Source organism: Ambystoma mexicanum, chromosome 8 (assembly GCF_040938575.1).
Source record: "Ambystoma mexicanum isolate Mex_15411 chromosome 8, UKY_AmexF1_1, whole genome shotgun sequence".
NCBI lineage: Eukaryota > Metazoa > Chordata > Amphibia > Caudata > Ambystomatidae > Ambystoma > Ambystoma mexicanum.
Genome location: NC_090929.1, coordinates 311,205,142 through 311,223,173, shown reverse-complemented (window position 1 = coordinate 311,223,173; position 18,032 = coordinate 311,205,142). Strand labels below are relative to the sequence as shown.

The 18,032-nt window shown below is 46.3% G+C and overlaps 1 protein-coding gene across 2 annotated transcripts in view; it reads left to right on the top strand.

Moving 5' to 3' along the window:
• The first annotated feature begins 1,979 nt into the window (after positions 1 to 1,979).
• LOC138471869 (ficolin-2-like) overlaps positions 1,980 to 18,032 on the top strand; it is a 469,580-nt gene continuing 453,527 nt past the window's right edge. The window contains exons 1-2 of one of the 2 annotated variants that reach the window (XM_069609728.1): positions 1,980 to 2,161; positions 7,775 to 7,888. In XM_069609728.1, coding sequence (XP_069465829.1) covers positions 2,083 to 2,161; positions 7,775 to 7,888 — 193 coding nt within the window. In that variant the 5' untranslated portion in view covers positions 1,980 to 2,082. The remainder of the gene's footprint in view (positions 2,162 to 7,774; positions 7,889 to 18,032) is intronic. The other variant, XM_069609729.1, reaches the window with a different exon arrangement.

Sequence of the window (18,032 nt, the reverse complement as noted above, 5' to 3'; positions counted from 1 at the left end):
AAAAAACCGTAGCTAGTGCTTATTTTTAAAAAATAAATAAATAGCACTTACCAAGATTCAGCTGCAGCTTTCCTGCACTGGTCTCCGGTCCCCGTCCTCCGCGTACAGCACTAATGAAGGGAAAGCCACCCAGCGGTAGCTTTTGTTTACTACAGCTGGCTGGCTTTTCCTTCATTAGTGCCGCAAAAGCAAAAGCCAGCACAGGAGGGCATCCATTTCACAAAATGGATGCGCCCATGTGCTTGCTTTTGCGAATTTTGAGCTTGAATAGCTCAAAATTTTACATAGGAAGTTTTAAAAAAGAGAATGCTAGTATTTTTTTTTTATGTTGCCTATCTATTTTTTAAACAACATTTTTTACTAGACCATGCCTTTAAGCAATTCCACAGGTCTTCAAAATGTCATCAATAGGGCTCAAGTTTAGAAAAAGTCTCGAGAATCATTAACATACGCACAGGGTTGAATGTACTCTGAAGTGAAATAGACACATTTAATTCAACTGGCCTTTCCTAATAGAAGAACTTTCAAAATAGAAATGAGCATTGTCTTTCACGAAATGAATCATCAATACCCGAAAGAAATGAAAAACAGCTAGGGGATGTTTTCCTAGAAGACTGCTAGCAAAGTATAAAAGATGTGCACCCTTTTAACCCCAACATCTATACTGAAATATTCTTTGGAAAGCAAAATACCAATACAAGACGTGTGCTTTGAAGACACTGTCATGTGGATCTGTGGGTTTGTGGGTTGAAATTCTGGTGGGCGAAAACTTGAGCAAACAAGCTTTTTTGCATGCTGCCCTCAAAAACAACCAAGGCACTGTGAAAAAAGTGTGACGGACACTGTGAACCCACATGAAATCTAAACTTGTACCCTGAAAATCAGCACAGGGCCAGCTAGAACATCTTCAGTCCAGCAACTTCTCTTCCCACACCCATGGACCTGTTAAATCATCACAAGAAATGTGCCCTCTGATCCTTTCCCCGCCTCACCACGACATTTGGTTTTCAGCAATAGTCTGTTTTATAAATCGGACCTGAAAAGTATACACATCATTAAAGTACTGAAGCAGTCTAGGAATCCTAATAGAAATATGTCAAACAAAAAGAGTAGACATGTTGTGATATTTTCACCTGATCTTGAAGACCACAAATACCAGAATCCAATTCCACAAAATTATGAAATATGGTTTGTAGCCTGTCTTTCAAGAGTGAATCGTAACAAAAGGTAATGTTAAATGGTAACCTTTTGTATAGTTTGACAAAGGCATGCTTTATATGATGCGAGTGAAATGTGAAATCCTCCCTGCCCCCTCCATCCTCTAAATGTATTTAACACACCAAGTTCAGACAAATGAATACTACCCAGATAGTGCACCACTCTTTTTTGTCAATATAAATTAATTGTCTTGAAAGAAGACAGATTTGGGCGGCAAATCGTTTTTCTGTATGTGCCTTTAAAATAAAAGACCCCTTTTCGACCCCTTGTCCAAAACAAAGGTTCTTAAATGGACCATTACTTTAAACATAGAGAGAAATAAGCCCTAACTGTGAGGCCCCACCAGTGTGATGGCTGCTGCGGAGGTGGGCAGGTGGTATTTTGACAGCATGGCCTTTTAGACATGCACACAGAAAAGTCCTGTGGCTGGAAGCAGCCGAGCCCTCGTTACTTCTTTCGCTCACAGCAGCAGATAGCTACAGGGCCCGGTGTGACTGCACAGACAGACCATGCCTTGCGGCACGCACTAGCTCGCATGTCAAAGAAAAGTGGTGGGAGAGAAGGGAAAGCCAGCCGCTCATGTTACTGCAAGCCACAGGAATGCTAATACATGAGAAACCGATTATTAGCAGCCAAATAGGGATTTCATTTTGAAATCTGGAATGTGGAGGAATGTGGAGGAAGGAAAAAAATGCAGAGGGAAGCTCTACCGAGAAAGTGGGAGGTCTTGGGGGAGTGCAGGGGTGGGGGGAGGGGGGTTGGGGGTGTTTGAAGGAACAGCTAGCGAGCTCCGGGTTACATGCACATGTCAGAGAACAGAGCAGAAGGTGCAGCGCAGCGCCATCACTACGACCAGCAGCGACCATGAGAGGGTTCGCAAAGCCAGCTGTGATCCTTGCCCTCTGGGCTGTGACAGTGTGCCATGCTGAAGACACCTGCCCAGGTGAGTAGACGACACATCAGCTTACCTTTTGGCAGTGCCCTCTGCACTTCTTGACAACGAATCTCCCTGGCTTCATTTCATTTGCAGTGCAATCAAAACTTCTTTTTTCAAAATTGGATCGATTATAGAACCCAGTTAAATAAAAGTCTATTCATGGTGACGTATGCATTGGCACATATTCAATCGTGCATTCATTCATTGATTTATGTATTACAATGCACACAGAACCACCTATACATGTCTGGTATACAGCACTGCTGCTGGCTACATGATGCTGGAAAACACTTTGTGATCTCAGTCTAGCACTCTAAAAGAAGGGATGCTTTTTATATGCCTTGGGCAGCCCTGTTGAATATTTTTTCACTGGGAGTGATTCCTGTTAGTTGGAGGGAATGCATCCTGGTACCAGTCTTTATTAAGGGAGCTAGGATGGACCCCTCAAAACTTCTCCCTGTTGGCAATGCTTTATTCAAGCGCCAAGATGTTTTCCTCCCTTTTATTGAGGAAATTGAAATTATGGGTGGAGGAGAAACAGCTCTTAAAGGAACATCAAATTGATTTCAGGTGTGGTCACAGTATGGGACATAACCGATGTGCCCTACAGTGTTAGGCAGGCAGGCAACCTTACCCACCCTATCCAGACAAATCAGGGCTTGAGAAATCAGGGCTTGAAGCAGGGGTGCGTATTGGCACCCCTGCTAATTAACATATATGTCGCGGATATGGTAAGGCACTTAGCAGATGCCACACCAATCCCCCAAAACTTGGCAAGCAACCTTGCATATGGTTGGCATATGCAGATGGGATGGTGCTCCTGGACCTTACCGCCTTTGGACTCCAACACTGGATTCATGCCCTAAAAGACAATGCTATAGTCAAGAACAGGAACATAAATGTAGCAACGCCAAAGATCTTGATATTGGGGGAAAGGACCAGGAGCAAGTCCACGTTTTCTTGGAAACTGGCAAATGAGACATTGGGCATAGTTGAGAGCTATATATACTTTGGCTGCCCAATAAATCATGCCCGTCTCAAGAATATTTGGGTGAGTAGATCATGGCATGGACCTTGAGGAAGTGGAACATAATCAAAAAAATGTATTGCCAGCAAAGGAGGGGGCTGGGGGGTTAACACTGAAGGGCTTCTTCCTATCTACAGCAAAAGTATAATCCTGGGCATATTGTATGGCCTGGAGGCAATGCCCACTGCCTGCTCGTCGTGTCTAGGCGCTATTGAGGGCAAAATACTGCGCTCCACATTGTGTGGACCCAAAACTGTTCCATTTGCAGCCTTAAGATTGTAGCTGGTGCTACAATCCCTCACATCACTGTGGGCCGTCCAGTGTACCACATTTTATCTCAAAATTATTTTGTCTGGTACTGCTGGAGACACCATGTTGATCCTGACGGCTCTGCATTTTGTGAAGGTAGAGGGTGTATCCAATCAGTTTGGCTGAGACTTGGAACAATCAGCTTTTTCACACTTAACTGAGATTGGCTTGTCTGTGGATTCTGTTTTAAGCCTTCCCGACATGCATGTTATCTTGAAAAATTAGACTTGTGATTGGGATTGCTGTGCTAGTTTGGATACCCTCCACAACAAAAAGCAGTACACTGAATATTGCAAGCAGGGCTTTAATTAACGGCTTCCCTGCACCTACCTGACTAAAATATGCTCCTGCAAGTTACAGAGATTTGTAATTTATCTCTGTTGCAACATTTTACCCACCTCTGAATACCTGGGGGCATGGAGAGGCATAACATCTGAAGAAAGACTTTGCAGACTAGGCCAGCAGGCAACACAAACTAGCCGTCATTTATTAACACAATGCCCATTGCTGCGGCCCCATTACCTGAAGTGTTACTTGAAATGTGTAACAACAGAGGATGGCCCATTTTGGAGCACTATTTTCTGCGCAGACCTGCTGGTGATTGTGGCTGCGGCCTATAATGTATGTAGAGAAGTCTTGCTACGGTTCGAGGTTGGAACCTAGCATTTGTAAATATACATTGTCATTGATAGTCTTCATAATAGCAGCTTTACATGTCTGTAAAAAGACGTAACTAAAACCTGTGGAGACCAATTGGGATAGATTGTTGATATTAAGAGTGAGAGTTATCTGGGACATTTGATTCTGCTCAATAGTGACCTTTATGAACTTTCTTTACACCGGTGTGGAGTGATGGAAGATATTTGAATTTGCTTTGAAATCATATCTAATTGATGAAGATGAATTGCATTTGAAATTAAGTGTAATTGTAATTGAATCATTGAATTTACTTTTCAAGATTATTTTATTGCTAGTATTTGATGAAGATGAATGTGTTTGTAATGAATTGTATTTGTAATTATTATTTTACTGTATTTTAAGATGTTTATGCATGTAATTCTGTTAACTATAGTGTTGAAGGTTTATTTTGTCTAACCAAAATAACACTTAATAAAAACGAAATGTAAAAAAGATATTTGAACAATGGCCTGATACCTGGTAATGTGACTTAGCCACCAAACATGTGATTGACATAAAGTGTCCTCTATCACGAGGATGGTCCTAGGCAGGGCATCATTCTCAAGTGATCCAATTCTGTCTTCCCTACTCCATCTCCTCATAGTCTGTCTGCATTTCTCTGACTTTGAAAATTGAGGACCGGACAGTGTACATTAAAAGATGTAAATTATGTGTGGGGTTGGGGCTGAGAACTAATAGTTATTTTACAAGTAACCACATCGAGAGACGGCATTGGATCCCGAGAACAAAGACATGCTTTGGCAAAGCCAATATGTTTTAGCTGTCATATCAAGTGCAGCCTCATATTCCCAAAAGTACCTTCATTTTCTGGGCATAGTCACCATTTGGCAAAGCATCGCCCCACATGAACGCCTTCTACCATCACATGCCACGTGCAGCCTCAAATTCCTCAAAATGGTGCTGTGTAAACCTTCCAAACAGATAAATATATTTATGTATAGTCTTGCAGGGAATCATTCAGTAAGTTTAGTCACACCATTGCCAATCTTTCTGGACATCTACTAGCAATACAGTAACAGTAATAACATCCAAAGGTGTACAACACATTGCCCACAAATGGTAATGTTGCAATTGCTAAGAATGGATTAGCAGCTAAATGCTTTCGAGTTGTAGAGTAAATCAAAACATGAGGGTTTACAAGTTTGCCTGCCTAACAATATCTTGACTACATAATATGTTCAAACCTTTTTTAAAACTGCTTTTAATTATTGTTTTTCATGTTTTAACGGCCTGTCAGCCTGGACCTACGCATGCCCTGCACATCCCACGACAAGGGGGGGATAGCTATTCGCACCCTGGGGATCTGGCCAGGTTGTGAATAGTTTTTTTCAAGAGAGATTGGCTCTGCACATATTGTGCATGCCCAATCTCCTGTGAAAATAAACAAAAGAAAATGGCTGACACCATAGAAATAGAAATAGGAACATGTCCCTTTTCTATTTCCATGGTGCCAGTGGAGACAGGAAGGAGCACCGGAGACGGGCACTGGTACCCCCAGTAGGGAAATTGGGACATAACGTGCGACCCAGGAGTGTTGTGGGGGGCCTCCTCTGGGCATCCAGCAGGCGCCAGGGTGCTATGGGACATCAGAACCATTGTGGCCCAGTGCCTCTGTGGGTTGGGGCCTGCTATGGACATCCAGCAGGCCACCGGTGCTATGGGGCAACCGCACCATCCGTAGTGGGGGCAGACCGAACCATGCCTATGACCATGCAGACCTCCGCCCCCGTCCTGGCATGAGGGTCCCATAGTATCATGCCCTGCAGGCCTGTGCTCCCATGGTGTGGGCCTGCAGGCACATGAATGAGTCATGCACTCAGTTGTTCCTCTGTGGGAGTCTGCCGCCGTTCTGGTGCAATGTTTCTACAGAGGCTCTTTCTATTAGATTGGGCCATGACACAGCCATTGCCCATGTTAAAAGGGCAATACACAGGGGTGGGACACATTCCCTTAAAGGGGCAACACACTTGGGAGGGTCACACACCACACTCCTCCTTTACAAACAAACAAATGTCAATGAAACATAAACGAAGCCCTCCCCCTGTTACCGAACGATATTACTTAGGCTATTTCTGGGGCAGGGTAAGGGTTCGTGGGTGGGTGGCTGGAGCAGTGCACTTGGAGAGACAAATGTACACTGCTGAAACAACCTTTATAGCGATTCAGCAGTTGCACAAAAGCACGTGTAAGCAGCTGGCTCTAGTATAACTCATTTGGAAATACTCAACTGGGATTTGTACCCGGTAACGTGTCTTCAGGTGTAAAACATGGGGCAGCACAGGCCAATTAAGGCAATGGCGGGATCCACATCCCTCTCACCTTCTACTATATACATTTGTAGCATTTGGATTTTGGGATACTGGATATGTATACATGCACATATATATACATACCTACATATGGAGTTACATGTATATATGTATTTATATAGCTATGAATACATGTATGTGCACACACATACACAGGCACATATATATGTATATATGAAGGATAGTCCATTTGAGCCAAGTCACAAATTCCACAACACCACCTAGAATCAATCGCTGGAAATTCATTTCCAGTTCTGAGCCACACCAACAAGGCATTGTAGGTTTTAAAATTAGCCCAAATGCAAGCATTTTTCTCCAGAAACTATCTTAGAGGGTTGTGCCTATTCATACACAGCTCAATCAACAAAAATAGACAGTTTGCTAGGCTGTCAAGACAATATACCTGGTTTCTCCCCTATCGGGGATCATCAGTGCTGTATAATCTTGACAGCCTTGTGGTTGGAGAATTGGGGTATGTATACACAGCACCAATAACGTTTTGGTGGGTTTGCACCACACATTTCCGTTTTTAACTGTGGTGTTTACATGAGGCATCCCTTTAACGAAGAGATGCAGGGATTATGACACTCACACCCCGGGGGAGCTGTTGCTCATCCCTGCATCTCTTTTTTAAAGGGATGCCTGGTCGGGTCGGCACCCCCCCTTTCTTCCTTAATTGTGGCGCTGAGCGAGAGCTTCAGGCTTTAGAAAAAAAGCCTTGACTTTTAGCAACCTTGCCTTTTCGTTCATAATTGTGGTGCCACCCCAGCCAGGTATGGAGGCCCTGCTCCTTAATTATGTAAGAAAAGGAATTTCTTTCTAAAGCCCGAATTCCACAACACCACCTAGAATCAATCGCTGGAAATTAATTTACAGTTCTGAGCCACATCAACAAGGCATTGTAGGTTTTAAAATGAGCCCAAATGCAAGCATTTTTGCAAGCGAAGGGAGAGCTTCAGGCTGTAGTGAAAAAAAGCCTTGGCCTGGGCTTATCAGCTGGGACTACCTGGGAGTTTAGGGAGCCCCCGCAGTGCTCCTTCACATGTTTCAGACACTGCCAGGGTCTGCTTAAAGCCGTGGTTATACCACTATAATAGTGATAGTGCAGAGGGCTTTTCTATGTATTTCCAAAATGTTCGGAAATGTTTGGCCGTTTTCGCAGTACACACATTTGCTTTTTTTAATGACCTAGGGTTTCTCACCACTATAGCAAGGTCTTGCTATATTTGGTGTATTCTTCTTCTTGCGTATGCCTAAAATGTATTTTTTCTTCAGAGGTGCAGATTGTTGGCCTTACTGGGAATGAGAAACTAGCCATCCTCCGGGGATGTCCTGGGAGTCCCGGAGCAGAGGGGCCTAAAGGAGCGCCCGGAGACCCCGGGACAAAAGGTATGTTCTGAAACAAGAAGTGAATGATCACTGGAATGTCTCTAGTGAGTGTGTCTTTCTTTTCATGCGTTATTGGTGGGTGTGGTTGCTGCATTCCCCATAGTCTGTGCAGTGGTAGTGCTTAGACTGGACTAGTGAAATGGATCTATACGCGCCTTTCATCAAGACTGCCAAATTAGATGCAGCCCATCCAATTTAAGCCGGTTCCATGTAATAATGTCCCCGCAAAAAAGTCGCCAGTTTTTGCAGAGACATTATTACATTGAACATGCGGGGGACACACCCACAACCCCTGAATTTGTATTATTTATAGAAGGGGAGCATCCCCGCAAGCCGTCCCCATACATAATGTTACCATATATAATGTCACCAATGTATGGGGACATTATTACCGGATACCTTTCAGCCATGACATTTCCTGGCTTCATTATCACTGCCTTGAAGTTACTGAAGTAAATAGCCCCACAAGGCGTGCTCTTTATGCAATCGATGTGTACGTGGCTGCTGCTGAAGAGAAGGACGTCAGCATCAGGAACTAATCAGAGAGCGAGGAGAGGTGAAGGAAAACGAGACTTAGGGAAGCTGTGGCAGGTGGAGTAGTGCTGTGTGGAAGAGGACTGCAGGGAGGCAGAAGGATGAATAGCCAGCTGGAAACAGGTGACCGCATAGGCAGAAGGTGGAAAATCCAGGTAGCGATTTGTTGGAGAAACACTGGATCAAAAATGAAAATTAAAAAGCACAAACACGTACGAAAACACATGCAGGGAATAAGTGGCTGTTGACGGGTGGGGCTGAGAGCGAATTTGACAGTGTGGAGAAGAGCAGGATTGTCGGTCATCAGGAGATTGGGTCTCAGGACTTTAGCAGTGCAGTAACATGTGTATGTTATTCCATTGTCCTGTAGTGGAGGATTTACTCCAGTGTCATGCTGGAGGTAAATCCTACACTCTAATGCCAAAAATATGCTGAATTATCACGGTAACTCCGCCTGTGATGGTTCCTCCATTTTGCTTGAGGTACTTCCTGCTATTTTCTACCATACTTATAAGTTGACGAAGAAGGCAAAATGACGGTAATGGTGTTACCACTATCTTTTACCATGGCTGCAGGTTCGTGATGAGGCCATTGTCTTTAAACCAGCCAGTCACTGATGAGAAAAAATGTGCCCAGCTATAAGGGTGTTAAACCAAGACACTTGTGATGAAAATGCATTAAATAAATAAGAAAGAAATACAAACTGGTGTTAGAAACCTATTCCATAATCCCCCCCCATCTAACATCCTCTCGTTCTGAGATGTGACCCAGCTCCATTAGAGGTGATCAGGATGTTTGGGGCACTGCTTGACAAACATTCACTATTTTTCTGGCCAGTCAGTGCACTGAAAAGAGCCAGGGAAGCTGGCCAGTGTGATGCTGGAAATGCATCAGAGGGACAGGGCCTCCGTATCCTTGTCCTTTACTGCTTTTCATCATGTTCTGTCGTGTTTTCCGTGCAGGAGTTCGTGTGGGACTCCTGGCAGTGCAGCTCTCTCTCTTGGTTTGGTGAACAGACCCATGGGATACCCTTATGGCACCCATGGGTAGGGGTGCAACCCTGTGCCCCTAGTGTATGTTTTTGGGCACCTGTGGGTGACCCACAGAGCAGGGTACGGGCTGGTGGCAGCTCCGTGCTGAAATGACTGGTGCCCTGAGTGTCCTCCATTTTGGGATGCCCAGGCCCTGTCATTGGAATCGGTAGATTCCTGATGGAGACAAAATGGCCCCCATGGCCTCTTGCCTTACATCGCCTGTTACCTTGATCTTCCGGGAAGCCGTGCCTCTGTCCCTTCCCCCTGATGGCTGTTGGGTGTAAGTTCCATATATGGTAGTGTGGGGAAGTGCTGACCAGACTGGCTGGAGCCTTCCTAGCGACCGTATGTTGTGGGTACGCCTGTGTGTGGGACCTGGGTGAATGGAGTGTGTGACGAATACGCATTCTATGTTGTGGGTGTCTAGTATCTAGTGGTTGACACAATGACTGAGACAGCCCTGCCTGAAACCGGTATGAATGCAGTATGAAGTGTTGAATTGCTCGGTACTTGTCCCAATACATATAACTTGTTATGAGTGTCTGGAGAGAAGTGAATGGCCTAAATGCACTGTGTGCCTGATTGGTTGCCTGCCTGCATGAATGCCCTTTGTAGAGATTGGATGCTTCAGTGTGACCTAGTGGAATGAATGGGAGATCAACAGTATATCTGGTGACCTCTCACTGCTAGGAAACTTGTTCAGAAGTGTTCAGAGCTGAAGTCCAAACCACGAAGAGTAACTGGAGTGAAACTGACGCTTGACCTTGAAGCCCTGCTGGAAGAGAAGAATTGCTGTTGCTCTCCTTCGCAATCTGAAAGCTGCTGTGTCTCCATGGACTGATCCAGAGAGGACCGGGTAAGGCGCCCTCTTCCCGAGCTACGAGGGACCATCCTGCACCAGCAGATATTTGCCAAAGCTCCCTGGTAGACAGACATTCGATAGGCTGCGACCCGATACGGGGACTGCTGCGGAACTCCAAAGAGAAGCACCCGGACTGTTGTCCACCACTGTCGACGACCGCCGTCGCCGACTGGAGCCGCCGTGCTCCCGTTTGTCTAAGAACTTTATTGATCCAAGGACGCTCTCGTCCGCATCGATGCCGCTGTATCCTGCTGGAGAAGGCCTGACCATCGACGTGCTGAGGAGCATCCACCGATGGGTTTCCCGCCACCTAAAGACCACAGAGACGTCGACGACTCGACGCCCTTGCTGGGCCACAGTTCATCAAACTCTTTGCGGTGCAGAATTATCGACACCGAGGTGCCCTGCACGCCACTTCCTGGCAAGACGTTTACGCTTCCCCATCAACGAGCACCGCTAGGAACGACGCAGCCACTTCACCGTCGTAGCTCAACCTGTTCTCCGCCAGACGTTCGACGACCCGTGACTCCTGCCTTAAAGGGAGGGCACTCAAGAAGGGCCCTCTACTCCCCGACGCGGAACACTACAACACCAAGGTACTTTGGGGTTGCAGAACTATTGGAAAGTCTAGTGTGACCAATATATGGACTGAGTTTGTGATACAGCTTTGCTTTACAGGTTGCCCAGGTGGGGGGATCTCCACACAGAACTGTGTCTAGTTATCGGGGCCAGTATTCTGCCAATTGCTCAACCATCTTGCTTTCCTTCCTCTCTCTACAGCTGGCTTCCTCTTTATTCTGATCTGTGTGTCATTCTGACCGTATGCACTTTAATGAGATCTAATAACATTAGTGGTACCACTTTAGAAACTGTATATATTTACCATTGCTGATTTTCGGAGTACAAAGTGAGTTATCGTGATATTGTATATACCTTTGAACATTAATTATACAAAGACTGTGTTGTAACCGATACAGTGTGTGGACATTCCTTTGTGGGTGCTTGGGGACTACACTGTACTCAAGAACCAGCTCGCATCACCTCCTGAGAAGCTAGGCCTTGATTGCTCGACCACAACTACCAATAATAGAGAATCTTGGCTGGGGTCCTCTGTGCCTCTCTTCTACCATATAGAGAGCAGAAGTACAGATACCCCCCACCGGCGTCTTTACACTGGCGGCAGCAGTGGGATGCTTATGGTTTTAAGAATCAGTGTATAACCATGCCACCTACGAAGGATATCTGCACTTTGTTAAATTAAGGTTTCGTTGTGTACAAGATAACTGCATTACAAGCAATGGAATCTATTGCGAATGGTAAATTGACTCGGATGAGTTTAGGGGCTCTCCAGAGTGCTTGTGAAGCCAGGGAGTTAGACTTTGTGGATAAGTCTAGGGCGGAGCTGATAGCTGCCCTGGTGGACTACCAGATCGATTGTGAAACTCTTGAAGGGGGGGTGCAACCAATGAGGACTCTACCCCGGGGGTTGTCGCCGAAACTGATTCTGGGAATGCCACCATTCCTGCTGCCTCTGTTCCGAACCCCAGCAATTCTTTAGAGCTTGAGTTATTGAGGATGAAGTTGGCCTTTGAATATCACAAGTAGGAACTAGATGCTGAGCTTAAGAAAGAGGAGTTGGCACAGCAAGTGGAGCTCAAGAACCAGGATCTTAAACTAAAAGATAGGGATCTTAAACTCAAAGATAAGGACCTTGAACTCAAAAACCGGGACACTGAATGTCAACGAATCCAGCTAGAGAAAGCTCGAGTGGAGACTTCAACGAAAACCAGTTGAGAGTGCCAGGTCCCCAGCAACGAAGTTTATGAAAGATTTGGTTGGTGTGTATGCAGAGGGTTCTGATATCCTCCAATGGATTGAAGCGTTTGAAATGGCTTGTGCAATACACGATGGTGATAAAAGAGATTGGGCTAAGTGTTTGTTAAGCAGAGTGCCTCAAACGGGATATGACTGTATTCTGAAACTGAGTGTGGAAGAAAGGGGTCAGTATGAGTGCATGAAATCTGTTTTAATCTCCAAGTTTGGCAAAACGCCTACCCAATACCTTAAACGGTTCAGGTATTTTAAGAAACGAGAGAATGTGTCTTGGATTGACTGGCTGAGTGCTGCGCACATGAACATGATGGGGTGGATTGATGGTTACAAAGTGAAAACGTTTGTTGAATTGTCTCACCTCTTGTTTGTTGAACATTTTTCGGAAGCCTGTTCACCAGAGCTACGTCAGTATGTTGCTGACCAGAACATTTTGGACCCCTTCAAGCTGGCTAGGTTGGCTGACAAGTGGGTCTCCCACCGGGTGTCACCTAAGGACTCCAGTGGGAAGGACAAGGACAAAGAAAAGGGGGCCTCTCAGAAAGCTGAGGAGTCCCAAAAGCAATCACAGCCGGGTAAACCAAAACCTTCCTCTCCGAAGACCCAAAAACCTAGTGGGGATAAGCCTGTTGTGGGTGGGAGTAAGAGTAGTGGTCCGCCTGCTGCAAAGCAGGGTCCCAGTGGTTCCAGTACCGTACCCCGCACTCCTGGCACTTGTTGGGACTGTGAGGCTCTGGATCACCGAAGGGGGGGGCAAGTGTAAGGGTAAGGCACTTGGAGTCCAGGCTGTCAGCCTGACCTATCCCTACTCTGTACCTGAAGTGGATGCCACTGTCCTCCCCTCCTCTACTGGGATCACCTTCGGTTCGCCCGTAGAGATTTCCTTAGTGTCCTTTGGGCCCTGGGACCAGTTCGCAGAAGTACTGGCGACTAGCCCACAAAACACTCGTAGGTTTTTGAGAAGTGTCCTCTTGAATGGCCAGCCTTCTATGGTTTGAGAGACACTGGGGACAGCATGACAGTGGTGGACAGGACCCCGCTCAAGCCAGAGGACTATGTAGGTGCTCCTCTGAGAACCACCAGGTTAGCTGGTGGACCTCCCAAATTATCACCTGTAGCCTTAGTCAACATTACGATTGGAGACAAGACAGCGAAGCTTCCGATCCTGGTTCGGGACAACATACCTGCGAACATTTTGTTGGGAAACGATTTGGTCGAGTTGGGGATGATCACGGATGGTCTACCCATGGCTGCTGTGGCGGTCACCCAATTGTAGGTCACACAGGGTCCGGCTGAGAGCCCGGTACCCTCGCCGATGGGGAAACCCAAGGCGTGAAGGAAACGGAAGAGTAAGAAGACCACTTCTGTGGAGGGAGCTCCCGCTCTTCCGGCTGTTCCAACAGCACCCATTGGAATCCATGCTCCGGACGGGCTGGGTCCAGTGGTGAATCCCATCTCAACTCCTGTGGGAGAAGAGCCAGAAGACTTACCTGTGGGAGAGGCTCTCAACTGAGAGGATCATCCCGACCTTCAATGCTTGTTAGCTGAAGGGGGACCCTCCCTGGCGGACTTCTGTAAGGGACAGAGAGAGTGCCACTCTCTCGAGGGTCTGAGGAAACAGGCCCTGTCCCAGGCACAAGGAGAAGTGCCTAGGACATTCCGGATTTATTGGGAGGGTGAGCTCCTTGTTAGTGAGCCCACTAAGCCTGAACCTGGTACCCTCAAGAGGTTGGTGGTACCCCAGGTTTACAGGCCCTCCCTGCTGCAGTTGGCGCATGAGGTGCCCGTGGCTGGTCATCTTGGTACCAAGAAGACTAAGCAGAGGCTCTCTGCTCATTTCTACTGGCCCCGGATGGGAGTAGAAGTGGAGTCCCACTGCAGGACCTGCACAACTTGTCCCTTGTCTGGCAAGACTGAAGGCAGTGTCATTGCCCCACTGCAGTCGTTGCCAGTGGTTGGCACATCGTTTGAGAGGGTGGGCATCGACATTGTCGGTCCCTGTAACGCTCACCTAGTTCCCACGGAGGTGCGGCGTCGAAGGCGCAGAACTCTGAAGATGGACAGGAAGGGCCCCTCTATTCTGGCTTCCCTGGCTCGTTGGATACCCTCCTGTGCGTGAAAAGGGAGTATTACCAACATTTGGACAGGGCCTGGGGGCTCAGACAGTCTGGTTCCAGGTTGTACTGGTTTTAGGAGAGATGCGTGAAAAACGGGATGAATCCGCATGTTGGATGGTAAATCGAGTTTAAAGGCCACTGGGTTGATAATAGCTTTGATGGGGTAAGGCCCAATGAATCTGGGATTAAAAGTTTGCTGACCCTTGAGGGGTAGATGTTTAGTTGCTAGCCATACCTGATCTCCTACTTGGTAAGGAGGAGTTTTACTTCGGTGCAAATCAGCGTTTTCTTTATACTTTTTCTTGGCTTGCTGTAAGTGGGTTGTAGCTTCTTTGAAGGCTTGGGTTATTGTGGAATGTAGGTGATTTACTGCAGGCATCTCCAGGGTCAGAGGTGGATCTAGGTCAGAGGTCCGAGGATGGTGACCATACAGGGTATAAAAAGGAGTCTGTCCGGTTCCAGAATGCACTGAATTGTTGTATGCATATTCTGCAATCCAAAGGATGTCTTTCCAATTTAACTCGGATTGGTGTAACATGCACCGCAGATATTGCTCGAGAGTCTGATTGGTTCACTCGGTTTGTCCGTCGGTCTGGGGGTGGTGGCTGGTGGATAACCGCACGTCTATTTGTGCTAGTTGGCAACATTTCTTCCAAAAGTGGGAGATAAATTGACTTCCACGGTCTGAGACTAATATGGAAGGAAAACCATGTAACCGCACTATATTTTCCATAAATTCCTTGGCCAAGGTGGAAGCTGACGGCAATCCTTTTAAAGGGATAAAATGGGCCATTTTGGAGAATAGATCCACTATTACGAGAATCGTGTTGTAACCACCACAAGGAGGCAGGTCAGTTATAAAGTCCATTGACAAGGTGTGCCAAGGTGCTGGTGGAATGTCCAAAGGTTGAAGTAGGCCGGCTGGCCTTTTCTTTTGACTCTTATTTTGGGCACAGATTCCGCAAGACAACACAAATGACTTTATGTCTTTTCTCCAAGAAGGCCACCAGAAGTGGCGTTTGATCTTTTCTTCTGTTTTCGCGATACCGGGGTGTCCTTCCATTAATGATTCATGATGACGGGTAATGACAAGTTCCTGCAATTCTTTACTTGGCAGAAATAACCGCTCTTGGAAGTAGGGTAAATCATACTTAACGGTGTAGTGAGGACCCTTTTGACTCCATTCCAGTAAGGCAGAAGAGTCAAAAAGCTGTTTTACTTGAGCTTGGATGTCCTCAATGGTTTGCAATGAAGTCAAGCCCAGAATTCTTTGTTCCGGTATGATTGGCACAGGTTCTAAACTCGAATTGGGTTCTTCCATGCCTATCCGGGATAAGGCATCTGCCTTACCATTCTTGCAGCCAGGGCGATAGGTAATTACAAAATCAAATTCCACAAAGAATAAAGCCCATCGGAGTTGTCGCGAAGATTGAGCTTTGGCCGTCTTTAAATACTGCAAATTTCTGTGGTCCGTAATTACGGTGATGGTGTGTCTTGCACCGAGAAGATAGTGACGCCAAGCCTTGAAAGCTGATTTAATAGCCAGTAGTTCTTTGTCGGTAATTGCGTAATTGAGTTCAGGTGGAGAGAATTTTCTGGACCAAAAGGCTACAGGGTGTAGTTGGTTAGTTTCTGGGTCTCTTTGCGACAGGACAGCTCCCATGGCCGAACTGGATGCATCGGTTTCCACGATGTAAGGGAGATCTGGGCGCGGGTGCTTCAATACAGGTGCAGAGGTGAATTTGGTTTTCAGGTCCTGAAAGGCTTGTTCAGCCTCAAGAGTCCATTCAAAGTGTTTATTTTTCTTTAGGAGAGCTGTGATGGGTTGAACAGTTCTAGAAAATTCCGGGATGAACCTTCGATAGAAATTGGCAAAGCCAAGCATGCTTTGCACTCCCTTCACAGAGCTAGGAGATGGCCCTTTGAGAATGGCGTCCACTTTCCGCGAGTCCATTCGGATTCCTTGAGGTGTCAGGATGAATCCGAGAAACTCCACTTCTGTGGTATGAAAAACGCATTTTTCGAGCTTGGCAAATAATTTGTGCTGGCGCAATTTCTCAAGAACTGCCCTAACATGGTTTCTGTGATCAGATTCTGAGGAGGAATACACCAGGATGTCGTCAATATAAACGATGACACAAACATCGATAAGTTCCCGAAGAACATCATTCATGAAGTACTGAAAGGCGGCAGGTGCGTTGCACAAACCGAAGGGCATTACTTGATATTCGAAGAGCCCAAATTTGGTGCGGAATGCAGTCTTCCACTCGTCGCCCTCTTTTATACGTACCAGGTGGTAAGCTCCTCGGAGATCTAGCTTGGTGTACACACGAGCATCTTTTACTTGGTCGATAAGCTCAGGTATCAGGGGCAAAGGGTAACGATTCTTAATCGTTATCTGATTTAGGGCGCGGTAGTCAATACAGGCCCTAAGGTCTCCTTCCTTTTTAGGTACGAAGAACAAAGCGGAAGAGACTGGTGACTTTGATGGGCGAATGAAGCCATTGGCCAGGTATTGATCCAAATACTGGCGCAAATGCAGGTTCTCAGGTTCAGTAAGAGCATAAATCCTACTACAAGGTAGTTGTGCATTGGGTACCAAGTCGATTTGGCAATCGTAAGTTCGATGGGGAGGTAAGGTGTTAGCCTGCTCTTTCTGAAAAACGTCTTGAAATTCTTGGTATTCAGATGGTAGCTGTACAGGGGTGGAAGTTACAGAGGCTAGACCCATAGCTGGATTCCTTGGGTAACAGGTTGGTTCACAATCAGGAAAAGTTATCTTCTTTGCTCGCCAGTCTATTCTCGGATTATGTGTTTCTAACCAAGGGATACCAAGAAGTACTTGAAATTGTGGGGCCTTGATCAAATAAAACACGATTGCTTCCCGATGTCCGTCCTGACCCACCAGAGTGATTTCAACTGTGGAATGCGTTACAGGCCCTGAGGCTATTTCGGTTCCATCAACTGTAGTAATTACATCTTGGGTTACTTTCGGGCGGAGAGGAAGCTTAATCCTGGAAGCCAATTCACGGTCTATGTAATTTCCAATAGCTCCACTGTCTATGTATGCTTTTATAGCATGCAACTGCTGAGGCTGTTTTGGGTTCACAAGCACCATTGGCATGACAAAATGCGAGGTCAAAGAGTTTGTTTTCAAGCTCGGCAAGCGGACCCCTACGCTTGTCGGGCTAGGTCGTTTCCCGAACCAGGTGTCAATAACTCGTTATCAGTGACTCCAACCACCTTCTTGGGTGGTTTAACTGGACAACTTTGAAGAAAGTGACCGGAAGTTCCGCAATACAGACAAAGTTGCATTTGTCGCCTTCTCTCTCGTTCCTTCTGCGTTAATGGTCCTTTAACACTGCCAATTTGCATAGGTTCGGAAACGTCAGTACTCTTGGAGTTAACGTGGGTCTTGATAGGTACTCTGGTTTCATACTTGAGCCGATCTGCTTTTCTATTTTGAAGTCTGTGATCAAGTTGAACCACTAAGTCTATGTAGTCTGCGCAGGCCTGGGGTGGATCTACTATCTGAGCTATAACATCTTTAAGCTCTCCGCGCAGGCCTCGATGAAACAATGTGATCCTTTTATTTTCAGGCCATCCGGTTTCCACAACTAGTCTATTAAAGGTGGCGATATAGGACAAAAGATCCTGATTACCTTGTCATAAGGATAGCAGTTCGTTGTCAAGGGCCTGTCCCTGCGAGTGTCGAGCGAACAATCTTTCCATGCTGGCCTGGAAGCCCTGGAAATCCCGGAGAATGG